Here is a 15,866-nt window from a genome sequence, read left to right as displayed (position 1 = left end):
CACTTCTGGTCACCAAAGTGGGGGTGGGGGTTTCCCCACAATAACAAGCAAGTCGCTGACACCAGCTGGGGGTTCAACTCAACTCTGATGTGATTTACGCAGGGGCAGCATCAGCAGTCACAGGTAAGGGCTCAGTCTCACAAGACTGCTCCCCCAGCCCCACTTTAGATGCCAGCTGCAAGCTCAGCTTTCCACCGGTGCTGCTGGCCAACTGGCTACTGGTTGGAAGTTCCCATAACCCCCTCCTCAGGTTTCATTAACTTGCTAGAACAAGAATTTAGACGTTTACCAGTTTATAAAGGATATGATAAAGAATGCAGATGAACAGTCAGATGAAGAGATACATAGGGCAAGGCTTGGAAGGGTCCCAAGCCCAGGAGCTTCTGTCCCCCTGGAGTTGGAGTACATCACCCTCCCAGAGGGGATGTGATTTCCAACGTGGAAGCTCTCCGAATCTCCTACCACTGGAGTTTTATGGAGGCTTCCTCTAGGAGCTTGATCAGTTATTAACTCCATTTCTAGCCCTTCCCTAGTCTCTAGGTGGGGCTGAAAACTCCAACCTTCTAATCCTGGCTAGGTCCTTCTGGTAGCTAGCCCCCCTCCAGGAACCATCCAATTGACTCAGAGTCCTCTCATAAAACAAAGGTGCTCCTAGTGTTCTTATCACTTAAGGAATTGAAACGTTTTTAGGGGCCTTGTGCCAGGATGCCAGGAGCTGGTGTGTGTGTGTGTGTGTGTGTGTGTGTGTGTGTGTGTGTGTGTAATCTCACACTAGGCTAAGGATTTTGGACTTCATCCTAAAGTTAATGGGGAACCATTGCAGGGTCCTAAGTATAGAAATGATTTGATAAGATTGGGCATTGAGCAGTTGGGATTTTGAGAGGGTTATCATAGAAGCAATTGGAAAATAATCTGAAGGAGGAACTAGGAGGCCAATATTGAGGAAACCACTGTGATGACCCAGCTAAGAGATGACGGGAGGCTAAAAACACAGTCTGGCAGAGTTGTGTTGAGAGTTGTGTAGAGAGGCAGAATTCTCAGCACTTCTGACCAAGTAGGTCTGGGCTGTGAGGGAAGGGGGTAGGGATCCCAGGACAGCTTTGAGATTTCTGGGCTGGATGCTGAGATTGTGTTGTCATTCTCAGAATAAGAGAATACACAACATGAAATCACAGACTTGGAGAGAGATCCATTTGGGGCCTCTGGATCGGGGAGTGTAGGAAGCAGGAGTTTGGGAAGGTGGTGCATGGTGGTGAAAGCCGTAGGCCTGGATGGAATCAAGAAAAGCATACCATTCCAATTCTACTCTGCCCCCAGAGTGCAATCTGTTTTTAAAAAGTAAACCTTTAAAGTATAACATATTGTCAGAAAGGTATAAAATCTTAAGCATACAATTCAATAAATTTTCACAAAGTGAGCACAGCCACATAACTACCATTCAGATCAAGAAGCAGAATGTTACCAGGATCTCTGCAATGCATTTACCAGCAAAGGCATTCACTGCCACAATCATGTTGGTAGCTTAGAGACCCAGAATCCTCACCTCTAACAATAAGCGGTCTTAAACAGAACTGACCAGGCAGGAGAACCACATATGTGATCTGAATAATCACTACTCTATCATCTCCCAAAGTCTAAGAAGCTGGAGAAGCTGGAGTCTAATGGATTCTAGTGCTCTATATTTTCTGCTGTTATTTTAATTTTCTGACCAAAAAAAAAAAAAAAGGTCAAAAGTCAGTTCCTCCAAAGTCACCCCCAAACAGATGGATTCCTTAAGGAACCAACATGCGACTAAAAGCGGGGCCAAATGATGCTGGAAGAGAGACCCCAAAATGCACCGCAGTCATATAGCATAGGTCCAGTAAGCAGCGTCCAGCACAGATGGCAGGACCCAGGGTCACATCTGCACCCACCCCTGCTGGCACAGCAAAGGGATATGAAGGAGCTGCTACAGATGGAAAGACTTAGAGACAGGCAGGTGTGGGAGGTGCCGGCGCCAGGTGTGGGTAGCAGGAGCCAATGCTTCACATCATTGCAAGGCTCCCCTGCTCACTGCACGGTGCCAGGCATCAGAGCTCACAGAGCACAGCCACAGAGGAGGGGCCAGGGGCCCAAGGTAGGATGTGTGCCAAAGTGGCAGTATTCCCAGCAGCCAGTTACCCACCTAAGTCTGGGAAAGCACAACTGTGTTCAGAAATCAATGTTCTTCAAAGGGATCACTCAAGTGTTCCTTTCTGAAGTCCTAACAGAAGTGTTATCAATGCTCAGGACCGGGCTGCCTAATGGGAAATGCCCCCATGGGGGCTTTTGACTCATAAACCTATTCAGCCTCACATGTTCATAATCATTTGTGTAAAGAAGAAAAAAGCTCCAAGCACTAATTAGAAAGATAGAGCTGTTGTATTTGCCTCCCGATCACCTTATCTTCTTTATTCAGTTCTTGAAGACTCAGCTATTAAAAGAAATTAAGTAATTCATCAAGCCCATTTCAATTACCTGCTGCTGATAACATCAGATTACAATTAGCATCTACAAATGAACCAAGTGCCAACTGCCAAGCTGAAACATAAGCTAATTTACTGCTAGACTCTGCCTGCTGGAGACAGAACTCTGTGATCTGGCAGCAAGCACCCACTTCATTATTCCAACAACAGTTTCTGCAGCCTCTCCTGCAACCGTCCAAAGTGCAGCTCTGACCAAGATTTACCGCCCCGTCTGCCTCCGCTCACATGTTTACAGATGCACTGTATCTGTAAGCAAATCACAGCTCCTTTTAAACAGCAATGTCTAGACAAGCAGGTTGACAAATCTTGACCTCAAGTAGAGAGTAAATATTATTAATATTTATTAGGCACTGATAGGTGCGGGGCACCGCGCAGGATGTGCGTGTCACAACCTTAATGAGGGTCTGAATCATTTCTGTGAGTCCTCTGGTGCTTGATCAGAAAAACTCCTGTTTTGAGGATGCTCTCCATTTCTCATTTTTCTTTTCAAACAGAGAAAGCACATTCCTGGTACTGTCTTGTAGATGTCTAGAAATACCTATTTTCCAGGTCTGGGTCACATTTTTTTTAAATTTATATTTCCCCTTTTCATGACCCTTAATCGGAGCTGCTTTGAATGGAAAGCAGAGGTGTGTGCTTTGGCTTCCTATATCATGGACATTACTAGGCTCTGACAATCTGTGTAGTCTCCTCCACCCTTCTCAAGCAGAAGAACTAACTGCTCAGTAAATATGGAGGTCCTAGAGGGGGCCTGTGGGTTGCATTAGAAGACAGCATACAGACTCAAGTTTGGATCTTGCCGCTGCTACTTATAAACTGAATTTGAGCCAGCATCCTTCCTTCTGTGTCTACCACACGGCTTTGCAGTGAGAATGAAGCAATGTTTGCAAAGGGTCCAGCTCAGTGCAAATGACCAAACTGATACCAGCTTCTTTGGGGAAAGAGAAGAAAGGCTTTTTCCATCCTGGTGGTACCTATACTTCTCTAGGAATACCTGCTGTTTTGCCTCCTGGGGCACAAGCAGGGATCACTGCTTCAAGGTGACCTATAACCCATCTACTGGTGCTTATTCTTTTCCATCTTCCTATACATGAAGGGCAGGTGGTGTGCAGAAGAGGGAGCAACACTGGCTTGGAGCCCTAGACTGGGTAATCCTAGCGTGGCTCCCACTGGAGCCCACCCTTCTAGTGGGAATGTTCCCTCACAGAAGGATCTATGGACACATGGAAATCAGAGACCTGAAGTCTAGCCTCACTCTGCCTCTTGCTCTATAATCTTGGTTAAGTCACAAGCATTCATTAATCTCTGGATCCTCATCGGCGAAAAGCAATAACAACAGTTTACTCCCCAGGGCTATTAGAAAGACGAACAAGTGGTGTAAATCACAAATGTGGTGGGATCCCACTGCTATACCAAGAACTTCTAAGTGATGTCTCATAGAGCCTCTGACATCTTGAGCAGTTATTTTGAATATTTTGAATAAATCACACTATGGATTTCCAAAGAAAAATACTCAATTAGTGTAAATTAATTACTAACTACAATTATTATAAACATTCTACCCATAAAGCTAGGCTTCTCTCCATCTCTCTCCAACATATAAAAATTGAAATGTGAAAAACAGATGAAATAGAGTGATTGCCACATTATAGGATATTTTTTCTCTGACAAATTTGTTTTAAGATTTTTTAGGAGACTGAGTTTTACATTATGTTCATGGTCATGATTTAATTCATAAAACTAATTCAGAAATAATATGTAATTAAGGTACAATATCTGTATATATTATAGAGACAATATGTAATGGTGCTGTTCCACCTTTCCTTGGGAATTCAAAACTTTCTGATTCAGATTGCCAAAACTTAATTTTTAAATGTAATTTTTATAAAAGTTATTTAGGTGCTATTTCTTAAATCTCAGAATTAGAACAGCTGAAAATCACCATTTCTGGTGACTATCATCTGCTGCACTACAAATAAGAAGAATGATGTATACCCACCAGGATGGCTACCAACGTTTTATTCCAATACGTGACTCCCAGGATGGTTTGAAAACATGGTAAGAGGCCAAGCTTTATTTTATGAGACCTTAATGAATCTTTTATGCTCTAGATCTCTTGCGACTAAATGGATCAAGTTTTTTTAACCTACCTGGGCTGCGATTTTTCTCATATGTAAAATTAATTAATACTCCTGACCTCATAGGTTTGTGGAGAGGATTAAATATGAAAGTGAATATAAATGTAGCATAGAGCAGCTCTCAATATAAATGAAAAACCATAAGCTCCAGAGGGACAGGAACTACATTGGTTTTATTCATTAAAAGGTAGGCACTAATGGGCCTATCACATAGCTAACATTCAATAAATATTTGTTGAATAAAAGAATGAATGATTAAATGAACAAATGAATTAATGAACACTAGTCCCATTTTCCTTTATTTCTCAAATAACCTATGGTCTAGATATGTCTTTTTGACTAAAAAGGGACGGTTATTTTTAAAATTTCAATTAGTTTCCATAGATGGATTATTAGATATTTGACCCCAGAATTTGGTGGGAAGAACTTTCTATCTCTCATATTTGACCCAATCCTAGAAACAGAGCCACCCCTGGCACTGTTGTATTTGGGAAGTGGCTTCTGAAATGTGTTCACCTTTATATATACTCCAGGGCATAGTGAAAAACTTAGAGGTCACCTTCATCAGGAAGGAAGGAAGGGAGGAAGGAAGGGAGGGAGGAAGGAAAGAAAAACTGAAACTAGCCATCCTAACATTTCCTTTCTCATTTTCCTGACTTCATTTCACTCCACAGTAAGACAAGAGGCAAGTGTGACTAGTCCCCAGTCAATGAGAAGACTGGTGATGATCACTGACAACTATAACTGAGGATCTGTTCCAGTGACTTACTCTACAGTCTGAGATTTGACTCCAAACTCTCTAACCCAGAACCATAAAGAAGGCCACTAAAAACACAGAGGCTACAGAAATACTGTCATGCAACTACAGTTGTTTTGAGTCTAAAAGGAAAGATGGACATTTTCTAAGCCAAAATATACATTAACATTATCTTCACAAGACGCATGCCTAGAAAATAGCTAGGCTATTCTTTGTTGTCATAAGAAATCTGAAGGCTCCAAGTCATTTCTCCTTGTTTTATTTTAAAACAAATAAAGGTGGATAATAAATATTAGTACATGCTCAGTGCTGAGGACAAAAGATTTCATGTCATCTCTACCTTTTCTTTCTATCTCCAGGAATTCTAACCACTTTTCCCTCAGATGTGCGCAGAGAGCTTCTATTGCACCCCCGCTAAAAAACCCGAAAAACAAAAAACAAAACCTTCTTAGTGATTCAAATCTCATTCCCCTTGGCTTCTGTGATATAAGTGATATGCCCTCCATATCGTGAAGCTCTCTTCTTCCTGACATCTACCTGGATCCCCTCCACCGTCTGTGATCCTAACTCAGTCTCCCTGGCAAGCTTTCTGCCCTTACCTTACAGGTATCATTGAGATGATGCCCTCTTTTAAAAAATTTTTTTTAAAGATTTTATTATTAGAGAGAGAGAGAGAGCACAAGCAGGGGGAGCAGCAGGCAGAGGCAGAGGGAGAAGCAGGCCTCCCGCTAAGCAGGGGCCCCGATGTAGGACTCAATCCCAGGACCCTAGGATCATGACCTTAGCCGAAGGCAGATGCTTAATTGACTGAGCCAGCCACATGCTCCAAGATGAGGCCCTCTTGATACCTGTTTCCAGTACTATTTGCTCATGTTACATTCAATAAGAGATAATACATATTGGACATGTATAAAACCAAACATCATAGGCTCCCCCAAACTAGTTCTTCCACTCAGCCTTCATGTTTCTTTCCAAAGGCTCCACTATTCCTGCAATCATCTGGGCACAACATCTTGGGATAAGCTTTCATTCATTCAATCTAACCATATAAGCATTTACTAAGCATCCACTATGTCGTAAGGAGTTATACTGAGTGATACAGAGAATACAGACATAATGTTGTTCATATTTCCAATGAGTTCTAATTCAGTAGCGGTAACTACACAAGAAAACAAATAACCAAAACTTATGATTGAATATAAATAGAACAAGAGAAATCTTAAAAGTGTCTCAGGGCTCAGACAAGAGAAAAGTTTTTTTTTTTTTTTTTTTTTAGAAAAGTTTATCTCATTACCAAGAGAGGCTTCAAGTCATGAACAGTATTGAGAAGTGATCCTAAAAAGATGGGCAAATTTTAGACAAGCAAGAGAGGGACATAAACGTTCTAAGTGGAAAAAATAGCTTAGGGAAATATAGTAAAGTCAGAAAGCATAGCCAATGTGGTGAGATTAACAAAGATGGAAAAGCCCAGTTTTAGAAAAAGTAAAAGGTATGTACAGAGGAGTAGTGGAATTACATAACGGAAATCATGACAGACTCCATTTCAAGGAGAGGACTCTGGCCATGATGTTGTGTGCACTATGTAGCCTCTACTAGCTGCAGAACAGGTTTGGGAGGATCAGTGTCTTACTGATATGTGGGGGAAGGACACAGGGGAGGGAGGGTCTGGTGGTAAAGAAAACCCAACTAGTATGCTAATGCAGCAGACTGGGCAACCAGGAAGCATCAATGAAGGAAAAGAACAGGATAGTAGTGCTTCACAGAGACTACAAAAGGAGAGAATTTCAGGGAAAAATCAGTAGAACGTACAAATGCTGCATATGATTAGGGACACTGTCAAAAGATCTCTCAACTCAGCCATGAGGAGATCACTGTTGATCCTTTTCAAGAGACAAAGCTGGGAGTCAAACTTCAATGGGTTAAAAATGAATGGGAGTTCCACTCCCAGTAATGGAAAAGCAGCTCCTTTCAAACCAGCCTTCTTATGGAAACAACTGTACTCTATAGGGTGGCGGTAGCCATGAAGGATGCAGGGGGAGGAATCTACAAACGGATACCATGCAACCAAAAGCAGGGAGGTTGGAGTTGACCCTTTGAAGAAGGGAATGGCATTGGTTAAGTTTCCTATTTTTGAAATACCAGAGGGCATTTTTTTTGGTGGTGGGGGATATAGAAGGAAAGGCCCAATTAGTACCATGTGGTCAGACTACAGCATAGGCAGAAACATAGTGTTCCTGGCTTAAAGAACCAGAGGAAAAGTCCCAGAGTGAGCCACTGTGGGGAGCCTTCAACGCTGAGTATAAATTCTACCCAAATCTCAAACACCTGAAATATGCATGTGCAGGCTGAATCTAAGCAGCCCAGTTAAAGCTAAAAGCTCTGAACAGAGATTTTTAGCTGCCACCCCCAAAGACTGAATTTGGAGCTTGAATTAAGCCAAGTTAACTGATAAAAGAACAATGACAACAAAATACTGTTAAGAGAAATATATCAGAATCCAGAGTCTCTATAAAGTAACATTCACAATATTGGATGTAACTCCATATTATTGGATATACAAAGAAACATTAAAATGTGACTAATATTTAAAACAAAAGGCAATCTATGCACAATTCTGTGACAGTCCTAAAAGCCACTAAATTATACACTTTAAATGGGTAAATTGCACAATATGTGAATTATATCTCAATCAAGCTGTTATAAAACAGTAATATCAATGATGCTCAATCAACAGTGTCTACCTCTGAAACAGACATTTAACTATAGAGAACAAGCAAGCAGATGGTTACCAGAGAGGAGGTGGGTGGGAGGGGACGGGTGAGACAGGTGAAGGGGGTTAAAAGTACAGTTATGATAGAGCGCTGAGTAATGTACAGAATTATTGAGTCACTATATTGTACACCTGAAGCTAATATAACACTATATGTTAACTACATTGGATTTTAAAAAAAATATGGTCTAACTCTAAGAAGACCCACACAGAATTAGAAGACAAGGTTTTAAAAGCTTTTGTAATAAACAGGCTTGGCTATGTAAACGAAATATACATGTATTAAATAAGCTAACATAAATCTTAGCAGAAAAACTAAAATGTTAATTAAAAGAACTAAGTGGAAATTCTAAAGCTGAAAGTACAATATATGCCTGATAAAAAATCCACTTATGCAGTGAAGAATCTTGCTCAAAGAGAGGCCTAGACTTCGCCCTCAGCTCTTGGAAGCAATCTATGAACCCTCAGAACATCCAGCCTAAGACTGTCTTTGTTTACCAGAGGGTGTTAGCTATGCCAAATAGTTGATGCTAACAATGTGATTCAGAGTGAGGGCTTTCAGCTCCATCTTTGCGGGGCTGGAAACCAAGGTCACCCACGCAAATGGTCAACCGTATCTAAGTGACCAAGGTCCAATAAAAACTTTGGGCACTAAGGCTCAAGTGACCTCTCTGGTCTGTGCATACCTTCAATACTGTTGCTTGAGGCGTAGGCACTATCTGTGACTCCATTGGGAGCAGAAGATCCAGCTGAAGGCTTCATGCTTAGAACTCCCTTGCCACGTGCCTCTTCCCTTGGCTAACTCTATTCTGTATCCTTTCATGTAATAAGCCATAACCATGCATATAACAGCTTCCAGTGGATTCTGTGAATCCTTCTAGTGAGTTATTGAACCTGAGGGTGGTCTGGGAGACCCCTGCTCACAGCTGATGTCCAAAGTGAGAGAAGTCTTGGGGACTGCCAAACTCGACATCCCTGAATGGGTTTAAAAAGCAGACTGGATATGACAGAAGAGTTAGTGAACTTAAAGATAAAGAGAAATTTTAAAATCTGAAAAATGCAGAGAAAAAAGATTTAAAATGTGAACAGAGCCTGAGTGATATATAGGACAATATTAAAGATCTAAAGTAATGCAGAGTCTCAGAAATAGAGGAGAGAGGGAATGGGCAAGAAGAAATATTTGAAAAAATATTGGGTAAAATTCCCTAAATTTGGAGAAAGATATACACCTGCTGGTTCAAAAGCTCAAAGTATCAGAGAAAGGGAAAATACAAAGAAAGCCACATTTAGGCATATCACTGTTAAACTGCTGAAAATCAAGTTTAGAGAAAATCATGAAAGCAATCAAAGAAAAAAATTAGCACATGCCTTACAGATTTTCAATCCCACTGAGTTATCATCAAAATAATAAGGACCAAAAAACACTGGAAAGACTACATTGCTTTTTTAAAGAAGTCCATCAACTAGAATTCTGTATCTGCCAAAGATATCCTTCAAGACTGAAGGTGAATAAACATGATTAAAGTAAATTAAAATGAGAAGAATTCATCACCAGCAGACCTGCACTATAAGAAATTCTACATGAAATTCTTTAAGCTGAATGTAAATGATACCAGATGGAAACTCAGATCCTTAGAAATGACTTCAAATACCACAAACAATAAATAAGTGAGTAAACAGAAACCATTTTTCCTCTTAATTTTTTAATATAACTGTATAAAACAAAAACCCCACATTGTATTGTGAAGTTTATAAAGAATATAGATGTAGTAATATAAGTGATGACTACAGCACAAAGTACAGGGAGTAAGGAATAAAAGGACCTATAAAGTTGTAAGGTACTTACATTTTAAAGGAAGTGGTAAGACATTAGCTCAAAGTACACTGTGAAAATTTAAGGATAGCATAAAGTAATCCTAGAGCAACCACTAAAATATAATGCAAAGAAGTAGAGCTAAAAAGCAAGTTAACAAGTTAAAATAAAACCTATATGATTACATTAACCCACAGATAGCAGGAAAGAAAGAACAGAAAACGAAATATAAAGGGGAAGACAGAAAATTAGCATTAAAATGACAGATCTAAATACAATACCACCAATAATTTACAATAGATGTTAAGTGGATGAAATTCTGTAACTAAAAGGCCATAATTGTCAAAATCAATACAAAACTGAACTAGATGTATCTGCAGTTAACAAACTAAATATAAAGACACAGAGAGATAGAAAGTAAAGAGATTCAAAACAAAGGACCACACAAACAGTAAGTATAAGAAGGTAGGATTATCAGATAAAGTAGACTTCAAGACAAAAAGGTATGACCAATGACAAAAAAAAAAACCCACTTCATAACGATAAAAGGACCAATCTGTCAGGAAGACAAAAACAATCACAAATGAGTATGTGCCCAATGACAGAGTTTCAAAGTCCATGAAACCATGTTTCACGGAGGTTAATTGGGTAACAGAGAAGTCTACAGTAATAGCTGGGGATTTAACAGCCTCCCTCTTAGCAATTGACAAAACATCGAGACAAAAAAATCAAAACAGACAAAGATGACTGGAATATTCAGCAGCATCGACTACCTTGACCTGACATCTGTAAGACATTACATCCAATGAAATCCTACAAAGTGTGTTCTCCAACCACAATGAAATTAAACTAGAATTTGATAACAATAATGTATCTAGGAAAATTCAAAATATTTAAAATGAAATAACCCCTCTAGGAGTTAAAGAAAAATCACACGATCTTAGAAAATGTTTTTAAGCTCAGTGAAGGTAAAAACATAATATACCAAAAATTATTGGATGCAGGTAAAGCAGTGTTCGAAGAAAATTTTATATTTTTTAAATGTTTGTATTGGAGAGAAGAAAGGTCTAAAAATGATACCTGAGGTTTGACTTTGAGAAGCTGGCAAAAGAACCCAAAGTAAGTAGCAAGAAGAAAGTGATAAAAATGAGACTGGAAATAAGTGAAACAGAAATGAGACAAGCGATTAAAAAAATTAACAAAAGCAAAAATTGATCTTTAAAAAGATTAAGGAAACTGATAAATCTCTATGCAGAACAATCTAGAAAAGGGGAGGGGGGTGATTTGCAGGTACAGAACACAAACTACCAATAACAAAACTGAAAGATGTCACTAGATATCCTACAAGAATTAAAAGGAAAATAAGAAAATATTATAAACAACTTTATGTCACTAAACTCCACACTTAGATGTAATGAGCAAAGTCTCTGGAAAATACAAGTTATCAAATGGACACAAGATAATAAAGAAAATATGAATGGTCCAATATGCATGGCCTTCTGAACCCCAGGTTCAAAACCTCCAATCTATCCTACGTGCCGCTGTTTGACTTGTCTTCCTTAAATATCTGATCTATCTTCTTACTCCTACATTTCAAAACTTTCAGGAGTTTCTGCTAGCATATCTCTTACATAGTTTTTGTACCAATCTGGCATCTTCTAGCACAGTCCTGAAGGGTATTCATGCCACCATCCTTCAGAAATGCCAACCCATTCTTTCACATACCCCTTTCCATCAATGCCATCTCATTCCTGGCCAAACCTCACTCATTCTTCAAGGTCTAAATGGGTCTAGACTCCTCCAAGAAGCTTTCCAGGCTATTCCCAGATCTCAGAGTCTCCTTTCTTGGAATTTCATGGCAACATCACATTACTAACACTGTTTTGTAGGGAGGTCACTGTTGTCCTATGAGTAATCCTCTTATTTTCCCAACTAAATTATAAGCTCTTTGAGGGCAAAGATTTTTTTTTCTTAAATCTCTACCCTTAAGGCAACTATTCCAGGATTCAGCATGTAGTAATGATTCAATAAATACTTGTAATTTATTGAATGAATATATAATGCCAAGAGCTTATTTCTGTGGTTCTTATCAGACTCTTTAGACTGTCATTCTGATCTCAGTACCATCTTCAGAGTTATCTCCAGGGATTTGCCAGACTTTTTCTAGGAACTGTATTCATGAAATCCTCTGGTCACAATAAGCAGAGGGTAGAGGGGAGGGAGGAGTAGTGCTAAAATTAAATAAATGGAGAAGCCGCGGGGGGTGGGGGGCGGTCTCAGTTTTCTAGGTCACATAAGAAGAGGGAGCTGAGTTGTACATTCTGCTGCTACTAATATCCAAGAAACATATACTAATACCAATGAGGTCACCTTCTCCTTGTCCTCTCCCTGTCCTGAGTCCATGTGTACAGAGAACAAACAATGGGGCTCAGGGATGAGTTCCAGTTCTGTTCCCAAACACATCTTTTTCTTCCATTGTGTACCCACATCTGTTCGAGTAGAGTCAAGATAACAGTATCTTCTAAAAAGTAGCCAGAGACTAATACTTATTGTCTCTTACCCTTACAGATAAATTCTCCAATTTATAAATGTCTTCATTATAACCAAGTACTATCAAACAGTGACTGCAAATCTAGCTTATTTAAATAGATCTTTCAAAAAGGAGTTTTGTTTTATACTAAAACTGGCAGTGCCATTTGTGAATACACATACTTTTGAGGAAAAAATACACTTTCTGTGGCACTAAAGTCACCAAGTAAAGAAATCCCTTTAAACAAAATTCTTCTCAAATTCCCTTCCATTGATGGCTTCCTAGCAGCTTCTCTTTCATTTAAACCAAACATAGCTTTTATATCCTCATTTCATTCCCTTTCTCTCTAATTAGAGAAATCTGGTTGCTCTTCTCTCAAAACAGATTACAAGGTTGGGGTGTTCTGTTTTTCCAGTATTTCAGAATTCTAATCCTTGCAGCACTGTGATGGCAGGAAGGATCGTGTGATTTAGAGCAGGCAGGCTCCAAGGAAATAGATCTGAAGGAAACGTACAGCACACACAAAGCGGAGATTCTTTTGAATACAAACACTCAGATTCTTGTAAAAGATAGTGGGCTACCTCGGCTACTTCTAGCCCAGGGCACTGACCCTGAATCTTACAGGCCAGCCTGTCCTTACCCAGATTGGAGGACGCTCGCCCCTCTGCAGCCCGGTCCTTGAGATCCTCAGCAATGCCCAGCTGCTGCTCATGGTACTGCTTCGCCCGCTCCAGATCCTGCATGCACCTGGCAGCATGGCCCAGGCCAGCATAGGCCCGCATCTCAATGGCCTTCTCCATTAATTCCTGTGCCAGCTCCAGCACGTAGTTGTGGTAAGACATGGCCTTGTCAAAGTTTCTCCTGTAGTGATAGGCACTGCCCAGGTTGCTGTAGGCCCGGGCCTCTTCTCGCTTGTTCCCCAGGTCCTTGGCTATCTTCAGATGCTGCTCGTGGCACTGCACAGCGTTCTCAAAGTCACCCATGGCGATATACACAGCTCCCATGTTGCCGAGTTCTCGCGCCTCAGAAAGCTCATCTTTGGATTGCTTGGCGAGAAGAACACACTGTTTGTGACTGGCCAGTGCGTTGGGGTAGTCTCCGATGGCTGTGTACACGTGGCCCAGACTGCTCAGGGCTGATGAAGCTGCCTGGAGAGAAAGGATAAGGCAGAGAAATGAAAGCACATCAGAAAATGCCTTTGGCTTGTTTTAGCAGATAAAATGTTCGGGGTTTGCCTGTAACCATCCAACTCAGTGTCTAATGGTGTTTCTATCAGTGGTCCACAGACCTGTGCAGTACTGAAAAAGAGCCCATCCAAACAGCAAGTTTCTAGTAAAAGACAATGGTAATTTAATCAGTAACTTTCAATACCTAATCTCGTAGAACAGGCTGTGTTCCATATAACCTTCATTTTAGTTTAAAGACTTATTGACATTTTTAGTATTATGCTATATCTCTGTTAATAGCCATTAACCTCTGCAGTATAAGAAAAGGTTGAAGAATGTAAATAAAATGTAAGCAAGGGGGGGAAAAAAAGAAAATGTTGAAGAAAACCAGAATTAATTACTACATATAATAGAGCATAGGAAATTCATGAGAAACCCATGCTTGGGTGTTTGTGTTCCTGGGCATTTCTCTGGGTGTGTTTTCTCCCAAAGCAAATGGATAGATTAATGGTAATGGAGATGTTTAGAATGACAACTGATAATTCTGTGACTCCTGACGCTGACTGGGTCAGTTTTGCCAATGTCAGGTCCTGTTCTCCGATCTGTGTTCCCTCAGTGTGACATCATCCAGGCTGATTACTGTGGAGGGTTTAGATTTGGATAAACTCCAGAGGAAAACAATGGTTGGTTCCAGCCTACACCTCTTTGGAATGGGGTGGTCCCACTGGGCCTCACCACCCACTTTCAGGCCCACATTGGCTCTTCCAACTTTTTTTTTTCCCCTTAAGATTTTATTTACTTATGAGAGACAGCGAGAGAGTGCATGCACACGCATGCTTGCACAAGGGGAGGGGCAGAGGGAGAGGGAGAAATGGACTCCCTGCTGAGCAGGGAACCCAACATGGGGCCTGATCCCAGGACCCTAGGATCATGGCCTACTAAGGTAGAAGTTAACCTACTGGGCCACCCATGCGTCCGTGGCTCTTCCATCTTTACTCCTCTTGCCTAGAGGCTCTTCTGACCCTGGTCTCTGTGCAGAAGGAAGCTATCTTCCTAGTCCCCTCACAGTGCTTGCCACACACACAGTGCTCGTGTAAAGAAAAGTATGTGAGCCTTTTTGTCTTAAAGGTTTTAATGAAAAGGACTGTATGTTGGTATAGTGAACCAAACTGGGACTACAAAAATATCAAAAGGGTTACATGGGTTCTGGAATCTTCCACAAATGCATGTAGTCTTAGATTCTAGTCTAGTTTCTAACTCCTTTGTAGAGACATAAAAGGGACACTAGCTACCCTGGGCTTTTTCTGACCTCCTTTGGCATTTTGTTTTGTTAATTAAGTTTTTATAAAATTCCAGTTAGTTAACATACAGTGTAATATTAATTTCAGGTGTTGAATTTAGTGATTCAACATTTCCATACAATAGCAGATACTCATTGCAAGTCCCCATCACCTGTTTAACCCATCCCCCACTCACCTATTTCAAGTCTACCTTTTCCAACCTTCACAGGAGCCTAAAGCTCTAGCCTTGTATCCACCTTTCTTCACCAGGATCCCTTTTCCCAACATGAGCACGTGATCATGGCAGAACAAAGGGTGTGCTCTGTCACAATTAGGCAAGTGATTTTCACAAGGGCCTCCAGGCTAGGGAATAACAATGAGGGAAGGCTGTCCCACCTGGAGTAAGGGCATTTCTTTATGAGATGTGTTCTATGTCTGTGCACTTCAGAACACTTTCATTAATATTTTATAGATGTGAGTGATTTACTACCCTATTTCTTTGACTGTGAAAAAGTAGTTCTTGATCAAAATAACTGAAACACTGACCATCTTTATGATGTTTTGCAACTTGTGTATTTGTAAAGGGCTCCATATCATTTTTAGTTGCCCTTTTTTTAAAAAAAGGTTTTATTTATTTATTTGAGAGAGCGAAAGAGAGCACATGGCACAAGGAGGGTGAGGAGTAGAGGGAGAGGGAGAAGAAGCCTCCTCCCCCCATCCTGAGCAAGGAGCCCAACGCAGGGCTCAATCCTAGGCCCTGAGATCATGAGGTAAACTAAAGGCAGATGCTTAACTGACTGAGGCACCCAGGTACCCTGCATTTTCTTTTTTTAAGTAGGCTCCACGTCTGGTGGAGAGCTCATTGCAGGGCTTGAACTCATGACCCTGAGATCCAGACTCAAGCCCCA

At 40.6% G+C, this 15,866-nt stretch overlaps 1 protein-coding gene across 2 annotated transcripts in view; it reads right to left on the bottom strand.

Moving 5' to 3' along the window:
- Positions 1-15,866, bottom strand: part of TTC28 (tetratricopeptide repeat domain 28) — a 424,481-nt gene that overhangs the window by 164,640 nt on the left and 243,975 nt on the right. For both annotated transcript variants that reach the window (XM_044244012.1, XM_044244011.1), the window contains exon 5: positions 13,153-13,660. In XM_044244012.1, coding sequence (XP_044099947.1) covers positions 13,153-13,660 — 508 coding nt within the window. The remainder of the gene's footprint in view (positions 1-13,152; positions 13,661-15,866) is intronic.

Source organism: Neovison vison, chromosome 3 (genome assembly GCF_020171115.1).
Source record: "Neovison vison isolate M4711 chromosome 3, ASM_NN_V1, whole genome shotgun sequence".
NCBI classification, from domain to species: Eukaryota; Metazoa; Chordata; class Mammalia; order Carnivora; family Mustelidae; genus Neogale; species Neogale vison.
This window is presented reverse-complemented; position numbering and strand designations above follow the sequence as displayed.